Genomic DNA, 27,518 nt, shown 5'->3' with positions numbered 1-27,518 from the left:
GAGTATCCGTAGATTTCATCTGTGAAGTTTAGTCAATACTGGAATCTTTTTGCCAAAAAGAAGTTCCTGAAGCCACAGCAGAGGATGACAGTTCTGCCACTGCAGTGCTCTGAGCTGCCTGTTTTCATGCTCTGGGGCAGTGCTGATGTTAAGAGAACTCAATTTTGTATGCATTGGCAGGTGTTGCTGTCACCTTGCAACTCTTCCATGGGCTTTCTATGTCTGGAATAATTGCATTTGGGCTCTATTTCCAATTTCAAGCCCATCCAAGTGGATAACTTTTATTAAACTGCACAGCAGGCACTTGTTCACCTTTTGGACTGCCTCAGTGGATTTGTTGAGGAGTGTCTGTGTACCCAGTGCCTGTCAGCCCTGCCACTGCCCATTGCAGTGGGGCTGTTCCTGCAGGAGCAGTCCAGTGCTCCTGTTTGACCACACCAGTGTCATATTCCTCTGCTTTTGCACTGAGGAGCTGATAGCTCAGCAGGGACAGCTGCTGGCTTCTTGCTAGGTTTTCTTATTTTCTAAGCTTCCCACCTCTCTGCTTTACAGAAAGCTTGTTGCTTTAGGTTGCTGGTAACATGTGCAGCTTTGCTGTTTCTAGGAGATTGTTGTGTTGCACTGGGTGCTTTTGCACCTCTGCCCAACTCTTACGCTTGTAAGTTGTTGTTTTGTCATCTGGAGTCTCCTGTTTTCAACAGGTAACCTTTTCATCCTTGAACCTCCTGTTGCACACAGAGGCCCTTCTGTCTGCTCTCAGTTTTCTGACAGCTGTCAGTCCCTCGGGCAGCGAGAGCAGGGGAGACACACCTCTGAAAGCAAAGCAAGAGGATGACACTAGACTGAAAAAAGGTACAGTGGGATTGTCCAAATGATGGTTCTAAAAGTGTTGCATGCTGGCAAGACAGTCAAATCCAGAGAAACATGATTAGCTTTGTAGTGTGAGATGAAGATGAAAGCTCATGTGTCTGTGGCTCACTAGGCTGGAGGGCTGATTCCAAAAAACCAATAACTGAAAGAATTTCTAGGATCATAAATAGCATTTTCAGGTGAGATTTTTATTCATGTTTTTCATAGCCTTTTCACAAATGGACTTGAATTTGGGTAAATGAGATTTTTGTCAGCTTAGAGGATTCAAACAACAACATAATCTTAGTGTTCTTGGTAAAATAAAGGAGATAAGCAGTACTTGAATGATTATGCTATGCTATTGATACAGGCAATTAAATATACTTTCAAACAACTAGCCAAGTTCTTTGCTAAGCTAATGAAAATCATGCTGTTCCTGTAGTACTGAAACAGAAAAAAAAAGAATTTATTTCTACGCAGGCTCAGATGAGAGCAGCTGCACTGCCTTTAATATTAAGGGCAAAACTTGAGCATCAAGTGAGCTGGAAACGAGGTGTGTAGTGGAGAATGTTCAGAGTTACTTGTAAGTTTAAATGGCCTGGGTTCGAATCTACAAAACAAGCTGCTGCTGTGCACAGTTTAACAAAGCACATAAAGATTTGAGCTCTTGGTTTAATACTCTGCCACTTATGGTTAGTGAAGGTGCATAACCACATCAGTGAGGTCTGATGGCTTCTGGTCTTTCCCCAGAGATAGTTTTTGTCACTTCTGAGTGAATCCACCTTACTCTCCCCAGCCTTTATCCTTGCTCTCCCAAAACCTGGGTGCTGCCTGCCTGAAATAGGCTGCCAAGTTTTGATATTTCTTCTAAGCTTGAAGTTTGAGTAAACTTCCCACTCAAGGATCCTGCAACAGGAACTGTTAGATAACCTGAAGAAATCCCAACACTGCAGTGAGCCTATTGAGGCTTAATGTTACAAATCAGGATGCTGTGCAGTTTATTTCCTCTTAACCCAGCAATTACCCTTGATTTAGAAAAGGTAAAATTGTTCCAATAGGGAGCCATTGCTAGATGGGAGTAATATCAGACACAGAGTGATAAGTAAATGCTGATGTGTTTTAGCAGTAGAGATGCCTCCAGAGGAAGACTTGTTGCTCTAAGATGGGATGTTGCAAACTTAGTCAAGATACTGAAAGAAACCAAACTAAGTCATATGAATGCCAAAAAGCCCCTAGACCAAAACAACCCTCAAATACTCTCAGGAGTTCAAGTGAAAATATGACTTATAAGTACCTTGAAAATCCTACTTTCTCTCATTTCTAGTGGCTAGACCTTCCAAGGATAAGGATGTGTTTGACTTCAAGGTCTTTGCCAAGCTGGATGCCTTCTGTTTAAATATTTGTGATGAGAAAAAGAACATTGCAGAGATCAAGATACAAGGTGTGAAATTTTTTTGTTAGTAGCAACTGTTCTGATAGTTTAGTTTCAAAGCAACTGTTAATAATTGGACTTAAAGATAATTAAGGTGTAAATTGGCAGCATCTGCCTTTTTTTTATTGTTATCTTTACAAACATGATTTGTAGTCTTGTTTTCAAAGTCAGTCTTGTCCATCATAAGCTAGAAAAATGTGATACATTATTATTCAGATAATTAGGTTTGTGCTTTGAAGGAGTTAGATTATGGGTGGCTTTTCACATTGTACTAAGCTTTGGATATTTTTCTGGTATACCTGAATTATTTAGGATAACAAACGCTAAAAAATGTTTTCTTTGCGTTTTAACCCCTGGGATTTGTTTGGGTTTCGTGTTTTGATTTTGTTTTTTTGATTCCTTTTTACCCTGAGAAGGACTATCAATAATTCCTGGTGGGGGACAGGAGTGGGGAGGGGGAGCTGACTTCTAAGTTTGGCTGTAGCTGCCATCCTAACAGCTGCCCAAACTCTCTCTTGTTATGGATATTTAAGAATGTGTGATATACAAGATTATGGAGTGCAGTTCATCAAGTCTTTTGCTTGTGCCCATCTCTAAATCATAGGAAATATTCACACAAGATTTTTTAATGCAAATATATTGTATTCAAATACAATATAGTAACATTTATTCTGATAGAAAATCTCAATAAAATCACTCAGTAGCTTGGTTACTAAGAAATGGATTATTGTGTGAATGTATTTCTATGAGTAGTAGCTCAGTTATTTTTAGAGATGGCTGATATTGAGACAGTATCTGTGTTAGAAATGTTTCTGTTTTGGTTTGGTCAAAGCTGTAGGATGGTCACATTTTCAGAGCTTAGTAGCTTTTCTCACTTCCTCTGCTGGTGTCACGTGTCCCCACCCTGAAAATAAGTGTCACTTTTGCTATGCAACACTACTGTTTCTATTTTTATACTTTACAGGTCTTGACTCATCTCTTTGCCTTCAGCCAAGTCACACTGTATTCTTTGCCAGACTTAAAGACATAGTTGTCACAGATGTTGATTCAAGGACCCTTCATAAAAAAGTACTCAACTACAAGATTTTAAGTTTTACTTGATTCTTGGTTAGTTTTATGTGCATAAAAGTGAAATGTAATACATATTCCACTCTTTCTAAAGTATTTGGTTTGTTATTAATAGGTCTTTTCAAATAAGATACGTAGTAAAGAATAATCTTCATATTACAAGAATGGATGTTTAAAGGATTTCAAGAAGTAGTAATCTAACTTGCACATCTGATGGGCTGATGATTTGTTTAGTTCTGTGTGTTAAGGACCTGTTTAGAAGCTGCTGATGGCTGGTAGGTGCTGTTTCTCTCTTCCTAGGCCGTGTCTATAGTAGGAGATGAAGTTTTCAGCTTCAATCTGACATTAAATCCACATGCCACTGAGGGAGAAGCCTACACTGACATGTCAAAAGTGGATGGTTCTGTATCTCTCAGAGTGGGCTGTATTCAGATAGTGTTCCTTCACAAATTCCTCATGGCTCTTCTGGTAAGTCTTCTTTTCCTTTGTCTCTGCAGTGTTCTCAGATTGGTCTCCAATGTTTGTGTCCTCAGTACAAGTGGCAGCTTCAGTTTTTGAAAGAGAAGGGATGGGCTTAATTTTCCATGTGTACTGTTAACAGTCTTTGCTCGGTGAGCTGTCACTGGTTTCAGTTTCAAAAAAACAAATGCATTGCAAGTGGGTCCCTTCCCAGCCTCAGCTCTGGAAATAGAGGAAAGCTTGGTGCTGTTAAGGGAGTGTGGGGGTTTTGTGTTTGCTGCCCTCGCCACCCTGGCAAAATCCTGAGTTCATTGCAAAGGTGTCTCAGGTAACATTAGAGGCAAATCTTTCTGCAGGGTTAGATGTGATGACACCTGCAAAATCATCAGTTTAAGTGTTTGCACATTGAAGAACCCTAATGTTGGCTTTTTCAGTACAGCACCAGTGAGCTTTCCCTCCTTCAGTACTGTCTTTAGTAGGAATTAGTATTCACTGAGGGCAAGAGGGCCTTTAAAAATGAAGCATCCCTAAAAGCTAACGAGCTAAGAAATCCTGTAGCTTAGGAAGGAAGAAACAGTAAAGATGAGTTTAAAATAAGTGAGTTGCACTGGTTAGTACTATTTTGATTCTCCATTAGAGGCCATGACAGAAGGCACCAAGTTGACTTTCCCCAAGGAAAATTCCACACGGTAGGCAGCATGGTTGGTGGTATAAGAAAGTAACCTAGAGTAAAAAACTGCTTACAGACATTTCTACTTTCTCTTCAACTGCTTTTTCTAGACCTTCTTGAACAACTTCCAGACAGCCAAGGAGGCTCTGAGTGCTGCCACAGCCCAGGCTGCAGAAAAGGCTGCCACCAGTGTGAAGGACCTGGCTCAGAGGAGTTTTCGCCTGGCCATGGACATTCACCTGAAAGCACCAGTTATTGTCATCCCCCAGTCCTCAGTGTCCCCCAAGGCCATCGTGATAGACCTGGGCTTGATCAGGGTGCAGAACCAGTTCAGCCTGGTGGCTCCAGAAGGCAGTTCCTTGCCTCCAGTCATTGACAAAATGGATGTGCAGCTGACAAAGCTGAAGCTGTCCAGGTACAGTGCACTTCACTAAATAATGCCCTCACTAATTGCTAATAGTAATATTTTATAGGATATTAATTTACTTGCTTAGAAACTGTGGTTGATGATAGTGTCAAATAATCAGTGTTAAAATGCTCTTACCTTAAGGGCAATTCAATAACAAAATAAAGAACTGCTCTGCTCGGGAAACTATTTATTGCATCTGAGACTGAGATTTGACTTTGTAAATTCAACATATGACTGAACTTCTAACTTCCCAGCTGTGTGTTTTGTTTTCCTTTCCCCCCTGTGTTTCAAGGACCACTGTGGAGACAGATTTGTCACATCCAGATATTCAGATACTTCACCCTATTAATTTAAGCCTGTCAGTGAAAAGAAATCTCTCTGCAGCTTGGTTTCACCAACTGCCTGTGCTGGAGATCACGGGGTATCTGGACACAATGAATGTAAGTCTTGTGAAAAGGTGGTGAAATACTTAATGTGGGACTAATCCTTGTGTTATTTCTGGACTCAAGGGGGCAATAAGTTTCAAATTTTTAGTAGATGTGAAGTGAGTTTCAGTGATGTAACAGGATTTGACCCCACCTATATAAATGTAGAGGCTTGAAAGCATCCTATAGAACAGCCAAACTGCTGTGTGCATTTAATAACCTGAGAGAAAAAGAGAGAGGACTAAAAGGGAAAACAGAAAGGGATGTGAAGGAGTCTTGTTTATTCCTTGCCATGAGACAGGACCAACTAAATTTAAATTAATGCAAGTATTTGCCTTAGTATCTGCAGCTTTATACCTTCCCATCACCCCTGAAAGACTCAAGATAGTTGTTTTCTGTGGCATTTTATGTGCTGGGAAGGACAATAATTGGTACATCTTGGGTGAAACTGGAATTGAAATATTAAGTAGCATGTCATTGACAGGAAAGTATTAAAAACATAGATATGTTAAGGGCTGCAATGTGTATGGATACAGCTGTGGAAGTCAGAACCTTTAATCTCCTAATACTGTAACAATAAGTGATTGAAAGAATTTATTTATGTTATTCAAGGGATGATTCTGCTGACAAAATACTTGTAAAAAAGGCACTCTTCTTGTCAGGAAGCATTGCTCTGCTTTGTTAGCAGGTGATAAGTTTAAGGAGCAATGTCTTTTTCCTGAGAACTGTGATCTGCAACTTTTCAGGTTGTGTTAAGTCAAGAGGATTTGAATGTCTTTCTCAGAGTGTTGACAGAAAACCTTGGTGAAGCAGAAGAAAAACAAACTGATGCAAAATCAGTCCTGCAAAAGGAAGGTCAGAGCTGAAGTTTGTTTGTCATGAATACTAAGTGTGTTAGCTGTCAGGAGTAAGGAAAAGCATTTAGTACCTGGAAAACGAGTTTAGATCTGAGAGGTGTGTAAGTGAGAAACTCTTCTTTTTAATTCTCCAAGGACAATGCTCATACTTGGATACTTCAAAAAACTGGAAACATTACAGACAAAATGTGGTAGTTGTGTTGGCTGAGTTGTCAAGGAACTAGCAAGGTATTGAGATGGCAGAGTTGTCTTGTTGCCAGAACATGTTTCTGTTTCCTTTTCGTGCTCTGAAGTTCAAGGCTCTGCTTGGGGACATGTTGCCAGCTTATCTTAGGTGAATGTAAGCTCTCTGAATGGATGAAAGAGTTGGATGTGTTTCTTGAGCTAAACAAACCCTGGCAATTTCAAAAGTTAACCAGATTATTGAATGTTTCAGGTAAAACCAAAGAAATGGAGAGATCAGTTTTGGTACAGGGTAAGAGTGGTCCAGAAGGAATGCTGTCTGAAAAGAGAAAAGAGCCACTGAATGAAGATGTAATCAATGTGCTGCTTAATTTTGAAATCAAAGAGGTATGTGCCCATCTGTACAAATTACTGTTCCTGAACCCAGTACTCAAGTCTGGTTCTTGGAAGTAGTGGGCTGTAAAGTCCATTTTAACAGTTTAACTTAACAACAAAAAGAAAACAAGAGGAACAGAGGTGGGACCAGGGGAAGTCTTTAGCAAACTGGGCTTGTAGGGTCTCTCTGTAAAAATGCAAAATATCTAGATTAATGTTACTGTTGAAGTTTAGCTGAGGAGGTACTGCCTGCGTGTAACTGCCTGCCATGTCTGGACAGCCTCACTGAAACCCTGACCTTACTCCCCTTTCCATGGTGCAGGTTGTAATAACCTTGATGAAGCAGGTTCAGAAGGAGAGATACCCATTACATATTCTGACTGTGCTACAGCTTGGAACTGAAACCAAAGTCAGAAATCATGAGTTGACTGCAGCAGCATATCTGAAAAAAATAGTCATGAGATGCACTGAAATAAAGGGTAAGTCTGCCAGAAAACTGGTGCACAGTCAGTAGAGTGTGTGCAATCAGCTTTTATAGCAAGAGAATAACATCCTCCAAATCAATAATTACAGGGGGAAAAAAGGGCAAATTCACTTACTGGGGCTGTTCAGTGTCATTTGGATGGAATGAATGTATTTTACCTGACACTAAGTTTTACTGCTGTTGTCAGAGTTAGTTTGAGGGAGTTGCCTACTTTGAGTTGCAGTGGTCATTCCTAACAAGTGTTGTGACTGTTCAGTGGGGTTTGAGCTGCTGAATCTGTGCTTTGTGACCAGTTCTGGCAGCACTGGAAATGCAGAGTGACCTTGATTGGTCAGATAATGATTAAAAGTGATAGTGAAGTAATAACTGAAATAGCCATGTATTCAAAGTAGAAAAGTAAGGTTTTGAATGTAAAAACCTGAAGATAGGAGTGCAAAACTAATTACAGGAATGCAAAGAACTTTCCAATTTTGAATCTTTTTTCAGGACCAAGATAAGTTAATTATTACTAGTTTAATTTAAAATAAAGGGAATATAGCATTTCACAAGGTAATGCTAATGTGCAGCTTCCCAGTGAAAACAGCTGTTTACCTTCACTCTTTCAGCAAGAATAGTATATAATTAGTATATAATTGAGAATTAGCATGGAGATATTCCATAGGTGGAGTAAAGCTTGTGAGTGGAGATATTTTACATTTTTATTTCTTTATTTGCAGACTCAAAAGGAGATCCTCTTTGCATTATTAATTCTTCAAGTGAGACAGATGAACATCTTCTGAAAATGGAATACATTAAGGTTTCAATACATTTTCACTAAAATTACATGGGGAGTAAAATAAGGCTTCCATACTTACTTTGTAGGATTTGTATCTAAAACTTAACCAGACTTTCTCCCAAATACCTGTTTTCCAACTTAGCATTTAATTTCATTCTTTTATTTAATTTATTATTAATTATTGGTTAACTCAGTAGAGACTGACTGTGTCCTTTTTTTTTCTTTCCCTTTAGGCTGATCCTGATGGGCCAGACTTTGTTACAACTTACAAAAGCACCAAGCAAAACATCAATGTAAGTGCTGGCTGGGTTTCATTTTTTTTTTAAGCTTCTCAGATGGTAACAGCTGAAAACCAAAGCCCTGACTCTCATCATTAAAACCTACTGATTTATATTTAACTACTTCAAAGGGAATTCCAGGTGGAAAAAAGTTTTTTTTTTTTCAGAAGTATTTAGTGTATTAATTTTTTTAAACAAGAAGCTGTAAAACCAGCATTTACCAAGGGCTGCTTTGAGCTGGGGAGAGTTGGGTACCTGATACCAGGTTTTACTAAGTAATACTAGTAAGAGTAGTTACTGCTCATGTACTTTCTGTTCTGATTGCAAATCTTGAATCTTGAGGGGGGTGGGTTTTGGTTGTGGGTTTTTTTTGTTTGTTTGTTTTGTTTTTGTGGGTTTTTTTGTTTGGTTTTGGGTTTGGTTTTTTGTTTGGTTTTGCTGTTGTTGTATCATATCTACTAAAATATCTTCACACATGGTTCTGAAGTTGTCAACCAAAGTGCTCAGCAGCCCACACTGAAATGCAGCAGAACTAAGAACTACTGGAAAAACAGAACCACCTGAAGCATCAGTTTTTAGATTGGCTCAGCTCCTCTGTGGCTGTTTTTATAGTTCCCTTCCATAGCTCCCTCAGCTGTTGTGGGGCTTTTTTGGTGGTAAATTGAAGGAGATGGAAGGGTCAGAAACTTGTCATATTGAGCAAGACACTTTTTTTCTCAACTCTGTGGCAGTAACTGAGTTGTTATGCAATAAACTGCGACTAAAAAGAATATTACTTTGTCTCCTTGTCCTCATTTTAGGTCATCTTTTCATCTTTGGATATAGTACTGCACACAGAGGCTTTGCTTTCCATCTTGAGTTTTCTCACCTTCAGTGTTCCATCAGGTGGTCTTCCCAGTGCTGAGAAATCATCAGACCACAAGCCTCAAACAAAAGAAGAGGAAAAAGGAAGTGCTCTGAGACCAGGTAATGTGGTATTAGAAAGGTTGTACTTGTGTTGTTTGGCAGCATCTCACCTTCACTCTCAAAGGATACATTTCAGGTGGCAGCATTGCAGTCTGTGTGGTGGAAGAACAAAGCAGGAACAACCATAAGTGGGGAGAAAATAATCTTATTTAAAAAAAAAACCAGATATTTTTACTGTTGCTTAATTTTACAAATTCTCCTTACTCACTGTAACTTTTCCTAGGTGGTGGTCTGATTTTTATTATTAAATTTGAATCAAGGACAGTTGCAGTGTGCAGCCTTGCCAGAGATTCAGTGTCTTTCCAATCTGAAGGCTCCAAAGGGTGCTTTCATTGCTGAAAATAAACTTTCTTCTGGGGAAGCAAAGAGAAGTTCTGAACTGAAGGGTGGTGTGTTTGTTTTGATCCTGGTGTTTGTAACCTTGAAATAGTAGGAGTGTTGGCATGGAAGCTCCTTAATGTTTTGTCAGGTCCTGTGTAGTTGATTCTTGTGTTTGTAGTGTTGTTTGTGAAATTCAAGGTTTTCTAATCCTAAAACTGTTGGGATTGAGTTCACAGTGGTTTCTGCAGAAACACAAAGTGTAGCAGCCAACCTTTTCCAGCCAATGTGCCTAAACTGGCCTTGCTCCTTGATACAGAAAGGCACATTTCTCCTGGGAGATGGGGTTTCAAATACTGCAGTGTACACTGCATTCAGCATCCTGTTGTGTGAAAACTAGGTATTAGTGGGGAGAAAAGATGGCATCTTGATGGCTTTTTGCCTGTATTGGTGGCTGTTCATGTGCCAGAAGAAAACTGTGTTATATCCTGACTAACGATTATCTTAACTTTTTGAGAACAGCTGCAGGTAGCTTTTTGAATAGTTCATCTGTGTACAAACAGATAATGTAATATTTGTTTTAAACAGTGGACTTATAATGAAGTTCTTGTGTGCCTCTTGTGTTTCCTGTCCAGTGTGTGGTGATGCAGCCCACGATGATATCTGTGAATTAAAACTCACTGCAAAGCTCAATGCATTTGGTATCACAGTGTGTGATCAGACCTGTAGGATTGCAGACATCAGAATACAAGGTGAGGGGTTTTGATTTAAATAGTAGCTGAAGTTTATGTAAATATTACATGAAATATGTGGTTTCCCTCCATTCACTTCTGAAAGGCCTGTGTGCACTGCATATGTCTTTGTAATGTGTGTTAGGATATATTTTATTGTATGAAAGAACCTGCAAGGAAAGGCAATGTTTGACTCGGAAAAAGAAGGTGATTTTTTTAAATAGTGGAGTAAAATTAAAAGAAATGAAGGCACTATGTAATAAATAGCACAAACTTGCATTTTTTAATAGCAAAATCCTAAATAGTGTTGGGAATTTTTACTTCAGTCTTAGGGTCAATTTGTGTTGGCAAATTTGTCACATGTACTAATGTCCTGACTTCTGTCCCAGGCTGTTGTTACACAGTAGAAGGCTGGATTCTGAGCTATTATTATTCTTTATATTCAGTAATAATTAATGGGATTTTTTTTAGCAGAAGTGTTTATTTGGAAATTTGTTGAAGTGCATTTATTGTTTCTTTCTTTTGTCTCAAATCAGGAATGGATGCATCTGTAGCAATGAAGCCTAAAAAGATTAAAGTGTTCTCCAGGCTTGAGGACATTGTAATTACAAATGTTGATCCAAAAACAGTCCATAAAAAGGTGATGTGTTGTGCAGATTGTAAACAAACAAAAAGACTCAGTTCTTTCAGTGATTTTATGACAGCACTGTAGTTTATTTGCTGTGTAATGGAATCCTAAGTATGATGTAACGTACCAAATATTAAGCAAAATTTTATTGGTTAATTTCCTTTATCTCAGGGAAGCAAAATATTCTTCCATTTAATATTTAGCTCTTTTTAATCACGTTTGCACTGATATGTTTAATTCTGAGTGGCATGGGTTAAATATAAAATGGGCTATGGATAAGCAAGTGAGAAGAGGCATCCAGTAAAATCGGTGATTCTGTTTCCTTTTTGCCTGGCATTGTCTGTGTCCAAGTAGTGCTGAGAAGTTGCAGTTGTCTTGGGGAAATATTTCTTGTTTCAGATGACTGCCTGGAAATATTAACTGTGTGGACTTGACCTTGCAGGCTGTGTCCATCATGGGAGATGAAGTGTTCAGGTTTCACGTGTCCCTTTACCCAGACGCCACGGCAGGGGAAGCCTACACTGACATGTCAAGGGTGGATGGCAAAATGTCTCTGAAAGTGGGCTGCATCCAGATAATTTACCTCCACAAGTTCTTCATGTCTCTCTTGGTAAGACATTAGTTCAAATTCTCTTCTTGACTTTAGAAGTTTTTAATAAAATGAACTGTAACCAGCTCTTTTTGACCTCTCCCTTGTGGTGAGCTGGTGTACAGGCACATAGAGGTATTTTGCTGAAGAAGTGTTTTTTAGAAGTGCTTTTTAGAAGAGTGACAAATAAGGAGAAGGATGACAAAACAAATAATGGAGTTGATAACTTTAATAGTATCTTAAAAAATAAATAATCAAGCAATGTCTTAGCTTGTGCATGATTTGAATCTTTTTGTCTTTTGAAACCTGCGTGGTTAAATGGGGAGTTTCATATTTATACCACAGCTGGACTATTCTTCCTAATTTTACATTTTGCCTTTTTTTGAGAGGCTTGTTTTCATGGAACTCTTACTTTTTTCCACTTCCTCTCCATAGAACTTCCTCAACAACTTCCAAACAGCCCAGGAAGCCCTGACTGCAGTCACTGCCCAGGCAGCAGAAATGGCAGCTTCCAGCATGAAGGACTTTGCCAGGAAGAGCTTCCGCCTCTCCATGGATGTCAACCTGAAAGCTCCAGTTATAGTTATTCCTGAATCCCCAGCCTCATATAACGCTTTGGTGGCTGATCTTGGCTTAATCAGAGTTCAGAATGAATTCAAGCTGGTGTCTTCAGATGAGTCTCCTCTTCCTCCAGTCATTGACAGCATGGATGTGCAGCTGACCCATTTGAAACTATCGAGGTATATGTGGAGTTTTTCTCTGAGTTGAAAAGTGTTCCTAAAGAAAACGTGATCGTGTTCCATATGCAGCATTTTTCTATTATTTAAAGATGATAGGCAATGAAAACATATTAAAACCAACCAAAAACCTCCCCAAGCCAAGTTTAGGAGTGTTTTTAGAGGGACACAATCTCTGAAACTTCTTGGAGAGAACGGAATGATAGGACAGTAACTGAGTTCATCTGAAGTGCATCCCTGGGTGTAAGCACATGTCAGCATACATACTTATTTTTAAATTAATAATTAATAATTATACCCATATTCTGCTAGATTGCTATGATATTATTTGAGATTCTGCAACTGCTGAATATTTTTCCTCTGCTGATTTGCCTGTCTTTTGTTAGGTGTGTCATATCCACAGATTCTCAACCAGACTCTGAAATTTTGTGTCCTGTGAGTTTGACTTTGCTGGTCCAGAGAAATTTAGCAGCAACATGGTATCATAAATGCCCAACAATTGGTATCAAAGGAGACCTGAAACCAATGCAGGTAATACCATGTCACATCAGAGCCACATCAAAAGTTACATCTTCTCAGAATAGTACCCAGCTTAGTCAAGGAGCATGTAAACTCATTTCAGTTTGTGTCTTTTAGGAATGTTGAAAGACTTCCAGCTTTATTGTCCAGTTTATAGATCTGTTGGAGCTTTGATATTGTATAATGAATAGTTTTGATGTAGTTGTGTGCAAATGGAATAAAACCTAGTTTTATTTTGCTGTTGGAGCTATCCTTTGACTCAGTAGTCAGTAAAATCATTGAGATTGCCTGTTGAGTTAGCTTTTAAAAACTAGATTTAAGACTTCAAATTTCACCTGTAACATTCAGGTTATTTGAGTGTTTCTTAGATTTATAGAAATGAAAAGAGTATCTCTAATGCACAACAATTTAAAAGTGTGGGTGACATCTTTGCAGAGGGAGGGCTTTACTTTTTCTTTTCCTACATTACCCATATGGATTTAAACAAGTAAAAGCAAACTGAGGCACCTTATAGTTGTTCCTGAGCCCTGTGTCATTCCTGTATCTGTGCTATGGCCAAATATAGCACTGGTGAAGCACGGAGATTTAAGAGATTTAAAGGAGTACAAACAAAAATAACCAAATGTAGAAAAAATACTTCTAACACTGTATTATGGCCTAAGTGGCTGCATTTTGTCACTTATTGGTACTTGGTTTTTTCACAATTCTGTAATTTTATTATTGGATTCACATTCATTAACTCTTTGAAGGCTTTAGTGTAGACAATGCAAGCCTTGGTTTTAATGTTATCTGGTCCTGTTTTGGGATTACTGAATTGTTAGAAGTGCATATGTTCATCAATGACTCACATTTTTAGCAGGCAAAGATCCTTTACAAGACTGGAAAGGGGTTATCATATGGAGTGTTATTTCTTGTAACTCCTGTTCATAACAAGTAATATACTATAGGAAAAATAGGCAAATTATTTCTGTCACCCAAACTGAAGTTTTTGGTTTATCCCTTTACAGATTGCACTCAGTGAAGATGATCTGACTGTTATCATGAAAATTTTACTTGAAAACCTTGGGGGAGCTTCTTCCCAACCAACTGCTGTGCAAGAGAATGTTGAGTTCACACAGATACCTAAAAAAGGGAAAGTTCCACATGAATCTGGTATGTTTAACTCCAAGGCTGAGGATGTTCAGGCAGAGGACTATTTGTAAATCCAAACATCACATTTATCACTTAAATGTGTGCATATGAATTCTTTTCACTTGCATATGTACTGTGTACATGAACACTTATAAATAGGGATGTGTGCACATACATGGAGTGTGAGATCTTGATGGTCAGAAGTTTCTGTAGCGTGTTTTTTGTGATTCTTCTTCTACAGGATGGTGTCCTTCAGTCCATGTCAATGGCTCTTCTAAGGTGCAGGTGGTTAAAAAAGAAAAATGCCAAATCATCTACCCCAGAATGTTAATGCACAGTTATAACAACTGAGGATAATATGAGTGTTCAGACAGTGTGTTAGTGTGAACAGTGCATATCTCTGGATAAAATATTGCTAACACTTTGCCAAAACCCATTTTTGCCCCAAACTTAACATTCTCAACGTCAAAAGATTGCTGTCTAATAGTTGAGTTGCTATACTATGGAAAGAAACAGGAAGGAAGAGTAGTGCAAACCCCTCAAGCAGACTTGATACTTTGTGTATTCTTCATTAAAGTGAATGCAGAACTGCAGAAAACCAAGGGCACTTTTAGCCTTTTTAAAGGTTCTTAAACCACTCTATGCTAGGTAATTTTAGCATGTCCTGAATAGAACAAAGTGATATTGAGGAATTAAAAGTGTGAATTGCTTTGAGTAGTCTTCAGGATTTAGAGCTTTTCCTCTTCTTGTGACTTTCTGATGTTAAACAAAACCAAACACCAAACCAACCAACAAAAGAACCCCCAAACCAACAGCAAAAATACCCCAAACTCAGTGTTCTAAAGAAATGTGAAAATGTCTTCTTTTCGCTACCAGGTCCTCTTCTTGCTTCTGAACAAAAGAGTGTTTGTACAGCTCAGTCTTCTGTGGAATGTTATACAGCACTTAAATTTGACTTCAATTTTGAGTCCCTTTCCGTAATTCTCTACAACAGTGATAAGAATCAGGTTTGTGACCAAGCTTTTACCATACAGGTGGGGTGGGCATCTCACATGGGCAGAACTCAGGACAGCAAACCAAAGTTGCATCAGCTGTGTCGGCTTTGTAATGCTTTCCTTGTGGAGCTTCGAGGTTTCTTGGGCAGAGAATGTCCTTAAGTTGGAGAATGTATGTGCATTTCCAAAAATCACACTGAAAAGTATTACTAAACCAACCAGCCAAACCCACCCAGCATTTGATTTGGTCATTCAAGCTTTGATTCCAGTTATCCAAAGTAAAAATCACAATCCGAAGAGCAGGAGTTGTTAGCTCAGATGGTGCTGGTGCTGTGCATGGTGCCTGTATAGTTAGTAAGCAGATCCAAGGTGTATGTGCCCCATATTTTCCTCTTGCATATCCCCAGCTGTGAGCAATCCTGGATATATTTTCTGTGCTGAAAACAGAAGAGAAAGACGTGAAATGTGCCCTTGTTTTCATGACTTAATACACTTTGTGCAGGTGTGAAGGTGCTTGCTTTGTATGTCTTTGTATACAGTGAATGTTAGTTGTGTATCATTTTAAAGCAGCTCTTGTGTAATGAGCATCACAGGGAAGAAAGACACTGGAATGGGATTTTATTCTAATTTTGCCTTCGTATGGTTTCATAGAATCATAGAATCAGCTGGGTTGGAAGGGACCTCTGAGATCATCATCAAGTCCAACCCTTGATCCAACCCCGCTGTGGTTCCCAGCCCATGGCACTGATGCCACATCCAGTCTCTTCTTAAAAACCTCCAGGGACAGAGAATCCACCACTTCCCTGGGCAGCCCATTCCAATGGCTGATCACCCTCTCTGGAAAGAAATTCTTTCTAATATCCAACCTAAACCTCCCCTGGCACAGCTTAAGACCGAGCCCTCTTGTCTTGCTGAGAGTTGCCTGGGAGAAGAGACCAACCCCCACCTGGCTCCCCCCTCCTGTCAGGGAGTTGTGAGAGTGAGGAGGTCTCCCCTGAGCCTCCTCTTCTCCAGGCTGAACAATCTCAGCTCCCTCAACCTCTCCTCATAGTTTCCACTTATTGCTGAGGTGTTGTAAATGAGTTAGTGTGATAAGAGTGGAGGGGTCCTCTGGGAGGGCATTTAGAGTTCAAATGGGTTATCCTGCAGTCATACATTCTGAACAACTGCCAGCACTGTGCTGAAGAAACAACTTCACTGCAGCCCAGTGAGCTTTTTCTGTTTCCTCAGTGAGTTTCTGGGACTAATTTGTATGGTTGGAGGGCTGATGATAGCACCAGGCTAATCAGATCCTTCATTGATGGCTCAAAATGCAGCAAGGGAAACGTGCTCATTGCTCTGTTGTGTGCTAACTGCCCTCCCCTCTCCCCCTGGGCAGAGCTCTCTGCTCCCTGTGCACAGTGACAAACTGCGCCTCGGGGAACTGCGCCTGCACCTCATGGCATCCTCTGGGGACATGTTCTCAGATGGCTCCATGGACATTAAAGTTGAACTCAAGGCCTGTACCTTGGATGATCTCCGAGAAGGAATTCAGAATGTGACTGCGAGGTAAGTTTGAATGCACCAGAAATGGAAAGACTCCAGCTCAGGAGGGGGACTGTTCCCTTCTTCTGTGCCTCGCTTCATGTGGGATTGACAAAACTCAGCAGTGCTGCCAGTTGTGGCCTGTCATGCTGTGTGCTTGAACAATGAATGATGTAATTTCAGTCATGTTAAGCAAGTTTCTACTTTTATATGTTGATTTCCCAAACAAAAAAACGTATTGGAGTCTTGCAGATTCCAGTAAATGGTGTAGAAGAGCTGAGTTGAGAGTACCCAGCCTCAGCCAGAGTTCTGTGCACTGGAACTCCACTGTGATTCTTATGTGCCACTTCCAAAAGTGTAGTGCACTAATTTGAAATTGAAATTACTGCTCTGTTAGAAAAGTCTATACCCTCTGATTTCTGGAAGAAACACTGATTGCTTGTATTTATAAACACCATGGGGAGGGAAAAATGGCACTGCTTATGCATCCTTGTTTTTCTAGATCCATGTTTGAAATGTTTCTTATTTAAACTTGTTTTCCAGAATGATAGACAAGAAAGATGACACACATGACAGTTCTATGATAGATATAAGGTATAAGCAGGATAAAAATGGAACTGATGTTGTTGCAGTCCTTGACAAGCTGTACATATGTGCCAGTATGGAGTTTTTGTTGACAGTAGCAGATTTTTTCATTAACTCGATGCCAGCATCCTCAGCTGAAAGATCTGCACAGTTCCAATTAAAGCAAGTTGCTTCTGGGAAATCCAAGCCAGAAACAGGTCTGTAAAACCAATTTCCACCTCCACCCCCATTCCCCTCCTTTGCAAGACTTCACACTGAAAACAATTCCTCCAAAAGTTTTCAAGACGCTGTCTTGGGATCAGACTTGAGAAATAAATTTGTTCTTCAAAATGTGGGTATTGGCCACTGACACAGTAGATTGATTTCTTTTTTCTGGTTGAGGACTGGAGGTAAAGCATGATGACATAAGGGCAAGAAAGACCACTTCTAAGAGTATTTTGTTGGTTTGAAGTGGTTGCTGGGCTTGTCTGAGCTGTGGTGAGACCTCACCTGTGGGGTGTGTTGTCTGGCTGGTTCCCAACAGCCCTCCCTTTCTTTTGGGGACCTTGGCAGAGCACCAGGAGTGACCCTGAGGTTTGATGAACTGCCCTGGTGATGTCAGCAGTTCACTTGCTCTCCTCTTCCCTTTGTTGGAGATGTGCCCAAGTCCTGTGATGGAGGAGGGATGATACTCACTCCAGGAAAACAGCACTTGCAAGGAATGTTCAGGACTACCCAAATGTGTTGCTGGCTGCAACCCACCATGTCCAACTTCCTTTGCTTTTCCTGTAGTGCCCTGAGGCCCAAACTGGCTCCTGTTCCATGGCATAGCTCTGATATTCTGATATTTCCAGCAAGTGTTAGGCAGGAGTAACCCCTGTGATTAGTTTGGCGTGCAGGAGGCTCCCACAACACTGAGAACCAAAGGGATTGATCCATCACTAGGGTAAAGTGTCCTGCTTTTAACTGAGAGAATATAATATGATTCTCTCCTTCTGGAGACCAAACATTCAGGCAAGAAATTCTGTATTGATAATTTGGCTTTGATTTGTAAGTGTTCACTCTAAAGAAGTGAGTCACTTTAGGTGTTGAGCCTAAAATAACTATTTCCAGTTTGGCTTTGTAGAGCCAGGGCTTAGGCTGACTACAGTGTACAGAGTTAATCCTGTCCTTCTGCAGCACTGAGCAGTTTATTCAAAGCTGAAGTTCTGACCAGTTTGCTGCTGATTTCTGAACACTGTGATACTCAGTTTCAGCAGTGTATTCCTGTAAAAATGGAGACATTATTTGTTAAATTTGTACCTCTATAATTGGGTAGCAATTTTCACGCATGGTTTCAGTATTATGTACATGGCAATGCTTTCAAACCTTTTATATCCAAGGTTTGTTTTTTTTAAATTTATTTTCACAGAAATACCTGTACGGCCAAATATGACAGTAAAAGCTGTGATTCTGGACCCAGAAGTTGTATTTGTTGCTAATTTGACCAATGCTGATGCTCCTGCCTTAAAAGTTTCTTTCCAATGTGACTTTTCTCTGACATCTGGAAGGGATGCACAGAGGATGACTGCTCAAGTGAATGGCTTCAAAGTGTTGGCCTGTGCCTTTCTCAAAGAAAAACAAGACAAGAATGTTACTACTGTAAGAAAACCACTGTTTTTTTGACTGTACTGTCAGTCTGTGTGTTGGGTTTTGTCTGTTTTTAAGCATTTTTAAGCATTATGTCAAAAGCTTTTATTTCAGTGACTTTTAATCTTCCAGTGCAAAATTGCTGTTGTACAAATTGGGGTGCTGGAATGTGTGGTGGTGTATGAAAAAATGCCGTTGCTCTGAAACATGTCATTACTTTATGGGGTCAGCATGCCCTGGGCCTGTGGAATGAAAAAAATACAAGACCTTTTGAAATGTTTAGATTCCAGGAGCCACCTTAATAATCAAATGATGTTTTTCACTCAGGTGTTACGACCATGTTCCTTGGTCATGGAAAATATGATGCATGCCTCAGGATTACAGACTGTGGCAGTAACAATAGAAGAACTTACTATTAAGGTAAGATTATTAAATTGTCTTTTGAAGAACAGCTGTGTTTCTCAAACTGTTTTTGGTGGTTAAAATTTGCATTTTCCCCGTTAGTTTAATTCTAGAAATAAACATTTTTAGAGCTGCTCCATGTTGGAAAAAGTCATTATGTGTTCCTTGTGCTGACAGTCCCTTCACCAAAAAGGACTCATTTAAATACTTCAGATTCTAGGATTCCTCCTACCACTTTCTTCCCAAGTTATGAAATAACCCTTCCCCCTGCTGCCACCACCACTATTTTTGTCTTCGGTTAGTCTTACAAGAAGGCACACACCCCCAAGTACATGGATGATATAAGACTGTTAACATGATTTCCAGAATGTGAAATACCTTGTTCTTAACAGGTAAACTAATAATTGTGTCTCTGGTGAAGGTACTTCTGGATGTAAGTTGCTGATTCTCCTGTAAAAAGTTCACAAATAGGCATGTGTGATATGAAAAGCCTTAAACTGTAAGTCCCTTGTTCCTGAGGCAGAATTCCTTTGACAGTTGTACTGTGCTGCCAGTTGGAGTGGTGGGGTACAGAACTCTGCCAACAGGCTTCTGTGGACACCTCAGGGATCTCAAAAACAAAGGAATGCTTTTCAGCGTGGTGGCTGCTGGTATGGGAGTACCACATATTGGCAAAAGTGAAATTCCAATCTGAGAATACTGTTCTTAGTCCTGTGGGATTGTGAGGGAGGAACTGGGACCTTTTGTAGGAGAAGAAAACAAGAGGAGGTCCATGAATGGATTCTGTTCTTGGAATTTAAATTGCATCTCTTACGAGCACCTGTAATATTTGCTATTTCCATTTATAATAGATTTTGTATTTTAATAGAAGATTTTTTTTTCTTTTTTCAAGATCTCACCCATCATTTTGAATACTGTCATTACCATTATGGCTGCCATAAAACCCAAGGCAACAGAGGAGGATGCCAGAGGAGCAGCTGAAGTTTCTGAGAATCTGTGGCAAGTGAAGCCCATAGATGAGTGCAATGCTTGGTTCCTCGGGGTTGATGTAGCCACAGAAGCAACAGAAACTTATGAAGACCGTGAACAAGTTCTGAAACAGGAGAAGTTTGACATTGTGGTGAAATCAGTTCAGATGACCTTGGAGTGTGGTCTGGGCCATCGGACTGTCCCTTTATTGTTGGTGGAATCTGCATTTTCAGGTGTCCTTAAAAACTGGTCCTCGCTGATGGAGGTCACTGCTGACACGTCGCTGGAGGTACGTGGGATCTGGTTGTTAGCAGTTTGAAACACTTCTGCATGTTTCCTGATGTTCAAGTAGCTTTTTAATACACTTTGTCTGTGCTAAATTAGTAATAGGTTTAAATTGTAATGCTCTTAGGAGTTCTTTAGCAGTTGGGCAAGTGTGACTAAGCATAATGTGGTTTTTACAGGAAGTTTGCAATTAACAGTAGATTTTAATGGCAGTGGCTATGTGGAATAATCTGGCCCTCTCTGTTTCTCTACTATTTTTCATGTTCAAGTTTTGCTATATGAACATTGAGCTTGGCTTACTTGAATATTCATATTACTGCCCACCTTTTTTTGTTGCTGTAGCACTGTGCTCAATGTTAAGATAGAAATTACGCTCTGTTCTCAAAGGGAGATCCCATTCCAGGATGGTACAATCTCCATTTATGGAAGCAGCATGGTAAAATTCCATACAACCATGTGTGCAGCTGCTTGTGCAACAGGTCAGCTCCACCTGAGTTCTAGTTGGTCAGTCTACCAAATATATATCCAAGAACAGAATCATGGAATCATAGAATCAGCTGGGTTGGAAGGGACCTCCGAGATCATTAAATCCAACCCTTGATCCAACCCCACAGTGGTTCCCAGCCCATGGCACTGATGCCACATCCAGTCTCTTCTTAAAAACCTCCAGAGATGGAGAATCCACCACTTCCCTGGGCAGCCCATTCCAATGCCTGATTACCCTCTCTGGAGAGAAATTCTTTTTAATATCCAATCTAAATCTCCCCTGGCACAGCTTAAGACTGAGCCCTCTTGTCTTGCTAAGAGTTGCCTGGGAGAAGAGACCAACCCCCCCCTGGCTCCCCCCTCCTGTCAGGGAGTTGCAGAGAGTGAGGAGGTCTCCCCTGAGCCTCCTCTTCTCCAGGCTGAACAGCTCCAGCTCCCTCAGCCTCTCCTCACAGCACTTGTGCTCCAGTCCCTTCCCCAGCCTCGTTGCTCTCCTCTGGACCTGCTCCAGGACCTCCATGTCCTTCCTGAGCTGAGGGCCCAGAGCTGGACACAGCACTCCAGGGGTGGCCTCACCAGCACTGAGTACAGGGCAAGAATCACTGCCCTGGACCTGTTGGCCACACTGTTCCTGAGCCAGGCCAGGATCCATTGGCCTTCTTGGCCACCTGGGCACACTCTGGCTCCTGTTCAGCTTCCTGTCAATCCACACTCCCAGCTCCCTTCCTGCCTGGCTGCTCTCCAGCCCCTCTGTCCCAGCCTGTAGTGCTGCAGGGGGTTGTTGTGGCCAAAGTGCAGGACCCGGCCCTTGGCCTGGTTGAACCTCATCCCGTTGGAATCAGCCCAACTCTCCACCCTGTTCAGGTCCCTCTGAATGAAGCACGAGGTACAAGGAGCCTTCTTTCATTGCCAGCTGTGCAATCATGGGAGGGTTTGGAAGATGCACCTGTAAAAACATCCCTCTGGGGGAAGTCCCCATGGTTCCACCAGGGAACATCCAGAACTGTTGAGTCCACAACTTCTATTCAGATTTGAAGTGACTGAAGGGCATTAAAATCCAGATGTTTGCTCTGAGTTAGAGGAGTGGTTCCAGTGGACCAGACTGAGATTGCTTTACTCAGACTAACTGTTATTTCGCAGTGCAATGAAGCACTTGTGACATTGAAGTTTCTGGTCTCAAAGTCGTTCTCTTGAACAGGGTAGGAGAGGATGGAGACTTGATGATGTTAATTGAAGGTGTTAAAAAGATACAGTGTTACCAGGATGTGTGGTTGCTCTCAAAGCAAGCCAGAAAATGAACTCTTCAAAAATGATCTTACTGATGAAAAATTTATGATATATTACATTTCTGTGTATTAATTTTTAAGCCATTAAAAGTTAATGCTAGAACCTCCAAAATTGATTGTTTTCTTATTAATATTTTACATAATAATTTCTATTGGAAGGAAACTGGTCCTTTATTTAATTTTGGTTATGTCTTTAGATTCATTATTACAATGAAACCTATGCAGTGTGGGAGCCACTTATTGAACGAATTGAAGGAGGAAAGAAGCAATGGAATTTAAAACTGGAGGTATGTAAACTACTTGGAACTATGTGAAATGGTTTGAATAGGCAGCTATTTTTAAATTTCTTTAAAGTTTTATGTGGTAGAACGTTGACCTTCTGAATGTTGTTGATTTGAGGGAGATGTGCAGTTTCACTTGGAAAAAAAAAATCAATCTTTAGACATCTTAAAGTTTTTCTGAATAATGTTAATTGTCCAGTACATGGACTAAAAGAAAATAACTTGCCTTCTGTGTTGCTATAAAATATCCATATTTGTTTAAGGCATCTGAGGTTTACAAGTTGTACTTTTTTTGGTGAAATCATCAAGTGTAGGTCAAGTTTTTTCCTATTTTAACACAGGAAAAAGTAACTTCTGTGTTCATAAAGGCCTGATGAAATTTCTCTTTCAGATGAAGACTAACCCCGTCCAAGAGAGAAGTCTGATGCCTGGGGATGATTTCATTGTGCTTCCTGAGCCACAAACTGCCATTAACATCTCCTCCAAGGATACAATGAACATCACAATATCCAAGTGTTGTCTGGCTGTTTTCAGTAACCTGGCCAAGGTAGTTCTAACTGAATTATCTGGTTCTGTAGGAAGTTCTGATTTTTCTTTTTTAAAGAACTTTATTGGCTGCCAGTCACAAGTCAGTGGCTGTTCTGCAGCTCTGACAGATGTTACCTAGAAGGGCTGAGGAGTTTTACTGGGATTAGTCCTTTAGGGTTGGCAAAAGGTGGTGCTAAGCTTTTCAAAGAAGCAACTTCTGTGTTGGAGCAACAAATGTGCTCATGCAGGACTTAAGGAAGGGTCATACATGCAGGTCAAATGAAAATGAAATGCTCCAATAAACACAACTATTTGCTACAATGCTCTTTCTCAAATATTTAAAGAGAAATTTACCTTCCTTTCCAGTTTTTCTCCTTTATTGAATACTAAGAAAAGTGTGCATTTTAGGATTGACCTTGAAACTGGAGGAATAGATTGTCCAGTGTGTTAAAAATACTTTTTCCCCCTATTTTTCTTGTGATAGTAGGTGTGCTTATGAATGATCTAGACTGCTTTTCCCTCCTTTTTTTTTTTTAGAGAGGTGAAGAAATTTTGGTTACTAAATTAAACTATTTTTACAAAATGTGACTTATGCCTATTTATTTTTTAATTCTAAATTAAAACCAGTTTTGCAGCAGTTCTGTAAGTACTTGCTAATACTGTAAGTCTCTCTTGGCAGTCAGTTCCCATGGCTTCTGTGGAACCAAACAAATGTTTATAAGCATAAGTTGTGATTGAATATGAAGTATGTACATGTTCCATGTCCTTGTGATTTCTCTGTCCCAGATCTTATGTTTCTCTTACAACCCAAGAACTGGAAAAATGCCCTGTAAGAAGCAGGAGTGCTTATTGTAGCATCAACATGTACTGCAAATCACAGAATAAAATTAAATTCTCTGGAAGTAACCTTCACTTCCCTGGAATAGTACTCTACAAAGCATAGGTCTTGCTATATATAATTTTGCCCCTCTTTAAAATGATAGTTGCTGGGAATTGCCTTTCTGGATATGTTATATTTATTTGTGTGTGACATATTTTATTTGTTGTTAATTCCAGGCATTTTCAGAGGCAACTGCATCCACGTTTGACTATTCCTTTAAGGAGACAGCCCCTTTCATAGTGAAAAATGCCCTGGGTGTTTCTCTCAAAGTGCTTCCCAGCTCCAATTTTCGGATAGTTGGTTCCACTGGAAAAGAAAACCTGAATGCTATAGAAATTGGGCAGAGCATGGAACTGGAATACTCTGCCTTTGAAGCTCCCCAGCGAGGGAGGTTGTCTGCGTTGTACCGCCAGGAGAGCTCTGTCTTTTCCTTGAATTTAGGTATTGTGCTGAGGGGCTCTGTTTGTGGGATCAACAGGGTTCAATCAGTGTGATGGAAATGCATGTGGAGTACATGGTGTTGGAACCACTTTTGAATACTGATGCCAATTAAGAAACCCCACGAAACAGCTACTGGACTTCTGAAAAACTTGTAAAATTCCTTTTCTTCAGTTTTTCAGAGAGTAAAAAGCACAATAATTTTTCTTCCCCTTTTGGAGAAATGGACGACATTCTAGTGGAGTCATGGATAGACCATGTTAGACCCTGTGACACAGGCCTGTGCATTCCAGCTCCTGTTCAACAGGATCTTCATTTCTCCTACCCTTGCTACTATTTGGCTTCCTGTAGTTACCCAGCTACTCAAGAGCAGTTATGCTTCTGGTTTTTAGCTTTGCCAGAAAACACTCCAAAGAGAATGGGATACAACAGCTACTAATCCATAATCTCCTGAGTGTTTTCCTTTCCATCCCATCCCATCTGAAGGTACTTGGCCTTGATACAAAGACCATGTTCTGTGTTGCAGTTCATTAACTCACCCAACGAGTACCTTTGTTTACTGCTTGGGGTATTTCCTGGGCTATGTATAAGTCATGATCTAAAGTTACAGTCTTGAGGAGTCTTTGGACCTTAAAGCTTTCCTTCAGTGGTACTCAAGTACCATTTCAGGTGCTTTTGCCAGAGAGTATTTGATCCTGGCTGTTGCTGTTGAACTGTTGGGTTCTGTTGAACTGTTGGGAGCTGTTCAAATAGGAAATGGTAGTGTGATTTGTTTTGCCTAACTGAGATTTTTGTATGTTTTTGTGGATCAGAACTGCAGGGATATAAAGAAGCACTGAGCATTCCCATAGCCAAGCCAGGCCGACGCCTGTACAACGTCAGGAACCTCGCTGGGCACTCAGACTCCATCATTGTCCAGATTGATGCCACAGAGGGGAACAAGGTCATCACTGTACGGTCCCCTCTGCAGGTAAAAACCAGCCCAAAGCTCAGGCACTGCTCTTCAGTGAGTGACTTGGCCTTTCTTACTTAATGCCTTTTTTGAGATCTTTTTGAGTAGCTTTTTTTTTGAGATTTTTTTTTTGTAACTTTTCCAAGAAGTTACTTAAAGGCCAATTATTAAGTAGTTTGCTCTATTTGTTACATGAATTTTGATCTGTATTCTGTATATGTGTGTGTTCCTGATAAATGGAAAATCCGTTTTTTTCTTTTTCCTTTTGGCTTTCTAATATCCTCAACACTAAGGATACTTTTTATGCAATTTGGTATTTTAAGCATGTTTTTCATTTCATGGGGCTTAAAATGAAGAGTTTTCTCATATGCTTGTGTATTGTCTCCTTCAGAACTGTATTTTGTTTTAAGGCACATAAAGTCTGTTTTCTAGAGAGTTTGGTTAAATCTGCTATTGCTGTTTTTCCTTCTTGTTATTCATCCTTTTTCCTTTAGAAATTTGTACCACAGAAATGCAATGAAAATTCTGCATTTTGATTCCAGATCAAGAACCATTTCTCCATCCCATTTATGATCTATAATCTGGCTAAAGGCTCCAGGGTGCTGGAGGCAATTGGCACATCCAGGCCTGAGGAAGAATTCCATGTTCCTTTGCATTCATACAGGTAAACTTTCCTTGTTCTGAAGGGCTGATCTCTGTGAGTCTGATGCACAAATACAGCATTGCTGGGGGGGCTTGAATTTGCACTTGGAAGTCTTCCTGACCGGGATAAAAATCCAAAACCTATTCACAAGTGCTGTGAGGAGCAGCTGAGGGAGCTGGGGTTGTTGAACCTGGAGAGCAGGAGGCTCAGGGGGGACCTTCTCACTCTCTGCAACCCCCTGACAGGAGGGGGGAGCCGGGTGGGGTCGGGCTCCACTCCCAGGAACCAGCAGTAGGACAAGAGGGCGCGGTCTTAACTGCACCAGGGGTGATTTAACTTGGACATCAGGAAGAAGTTCTTCAGAGAGAGTTATTAAACATTGGAATGAGCTGCCCAGGGAGGTGATGGAGTCGCTGTCCCTGGAGGTGTTTGAGAAGAGCCTGGATGTGGCACTGAGTGCCATGATCTGAGTGACAAGGTTTGTTGGGTCAAAGGTTGGACTTGATGATCTCAGAGCTCTTTTCCAACCTGATTGATGCAGTGACTGTTTGATTAGGTAGTGAGTGTGCTGTAGAGTGTTAGCAATGACTTTAAAGTGGGTGAAGTTGTCTGTCAGTACAAATCTGTTGTGTCCCTCTTCCTGCAGGTGTCAGCTGTATGTCCGGCCCACGGGGGTGTTCGAGGGGCAGTTCAGAGAGTCCACCACTTACATTGCCTGGAGGGAGGAGCTGCACAGGAGCACTGAAGTGAAGTGCTTGTTACAGTGCCCAGCCATGGAGACCAATTTCCTGCCCCTGATCATCAGCTCAACAGCTGTACCTGATGAACTCAGTTTTATTTCACCCTATGAAGAGGAGTGGGATCCAGCCTACATTATCCACCTGTACCCCACACTCACTGTGAGGAATCTTCTGCCATACTCCTTGAGATATTTACTGGAGGTAAGTTATTTTAGGGTTTATTTGTAAATCCTTTGCTCAATTTTAAGTAAGACTGTATTTACTTAGAAGTGCAGATGAATGTAGTGTGTAAGATAATGAATGTTGGGGTTTGTGTTTTATATTGTAAATGAATGAGGCAGATCATGGATTGATTCTGGGACTTCTAGGGATTCCTTTTTTTGATTTTGGATGTACCTGGCCAACTCTGCCTTGCTCCTTAAATATGAATCCTGTACTGGATTGGTCTTTTTCTTTTACGTTCTTCTGAGATACTGTTTGTGTTTTGCAAGATGTCTTTTGCTTCACAAGAAGAGGCATAAGACAAAGGATCTACAATTTCTAGAGCTTTTCTTCACATAGAAAATGCAGCTTCTCTCCATTCTGACACTGATTCTTTACTGATGATTATTGTGGGGTCATCCTTGCACAAACTGGAAGAATTTTTGCAGGACGCTGCACAGACCATTTCCCTCTCCATGCAATATTTTCAGTATCTAATATTTCTTCATGAAATCTGAGTGATATTAGTAAATACAACAGAGTTGAGGATTTAGAACCACCACCCTTGTTTGTTCTGGTGTGTCCTGTTTGCAGAACTGGCTGTGGCATTCATTTAGATCTTTTTTCCACTTCTGTGCAACATCCTAATGGCACTATTCCCACTTTTCTTACCTTCACTGTCCTTCAGTACTTGGAGTCACAGCACGTAGGACAGAGTGCCATTGCCTTGGTTGAGGAGCCAGAAAGTAGTAATTCAAATCTCTCTCTGAAGTCACTGTACCTCTAGATGGGTCTGCTTGTTGTCTTCACATCCTGGACTAATGAAACCTGG

The 27,518-nt window shown here is 40.4% G+C and overlaps 1 protein-coding gene across 5 annotated transcripts in view; it reads left to right on the top strand.

The window, feature by feature from the left end:
* Positions 1-27,518, top strand: part of VPS13C (vacuolar protein sorting 13 homolog C) — an 87,856-nt gene that overhangs the window by 27,244 nt on the left and 33,094 nt on the right. For all 5 annotated transcript variants that reach the window (XM_027704428.1, XM_027704430.1, XM_027704429.1 and 2 more), the window contains 30 exons: positions 702-852; positions 2,174-2,290; positions 3,246-3,349; positions 3,650-3,817; positions 4,589-4,893; positions 5,180-5,327; positions 6,059-6,167; positions 6,606-6,739; positions 7,050-7,206; positions 7,928-8,007; positions 8,220-8,279; positions 9,065-9,230; positions 10,184-10,300; positions 10,816-10,919; positions 11,350-11,517; positions 11,932-12,236; positions 12,620-12,764; positions 13,760-13,904; positions 14,760-14,890; positions 16,257-16,426; positions 16,946-17,184; positions 18,378-18,607; positions 18,923-19,015; positions 19,890-20,255; positions 22,221-22,310; positions 22,696-22,851; positions 23,889-24,153; positions 24,963-25,120; positions 25,645-25,766; positions 26,392-26,686. In XM_027704428.1, the coding sequence (XP_027560229.1) occupies positions 702-852; positions 2,174-2,290; positions 3,246-3,349; positions 3,650-3,817; positions 4,589-4,893; positions 5,180-5,327; positions 6,059-6,167; positions 6,606-6,739; positions 7,050-7,206; positions 7,928-8,007; positions 8,220-8,279; positions 9,065-9,230; positions 10,184-10,300; positions 10,816-10,919; positions 11,350-11,517; positions 11,932-12,236; positions 12,620-12,764; positions 13,760-13,904; positions 14,760-14,890; positions 16,257-16,426; positions 16,946-17,184; positions 18,378-18,607; positions 18,923-19,015; positions 19,890-20,255; positions 22,221-22,310; positions 22,696-22,851; positions 23,889-24,153; positions 24,963-25,120; positions 25,645-25,766; positions 26,392-26,686 (4,998 nt within the window). The remainder of the gene's footprint in view (positions 1-701; positions 853-2,173; positions 2,291-3,245; positions 3,350-3,649; positions 3,818-4,588; positions 4,894-5,179; positions 5,328-6,058; positions 6,168-6,605; positions 6,740-7,049; positions 7,207-7,927; positions 8,008-8,219; positions 8,280-9,064; positions 9,231-10,183; positions 10,301-10,815; positions 10,920-11,349; positions 11,518-11,931; positions 12,237-12,619; positions 12,765-13,759; positions 13,905-14,759; positions 14,891-16,256; positions 16,427-16,945; positions 17,185-18,377; positions 18,608-18,922; positions 19,016-19,889; positions 20,256-22,220; positions 22,311-22,695; positions 22,852-23,888; positions 24,154-24,962; positions 25,121-25,644; positions 25,767-26,391; positions 26,687-27,518) is intronic.

Source organism: Neopelma chrysocephalum, unplaced genomic scaffold (genome assembly GCF_003984885.1).
Source record: "Neopelma chrysocephalum unplaced genomic scaffold, ASM398488v2 Primary Assembly neopelma1_274, whole genome shotgun sequence".
Taxonomy (NCBI): Eukaryota; Metazoa; Chordata; class Aves; order Passeriformes; family Pipridae; genus Neopelma; species Neopelma chrysocephalum.
The sequence above is the reverse complement of the archived record's forward strand: the minus strand, read 5'-3'. Positions and strand labels throughout refer to the sequence as shown.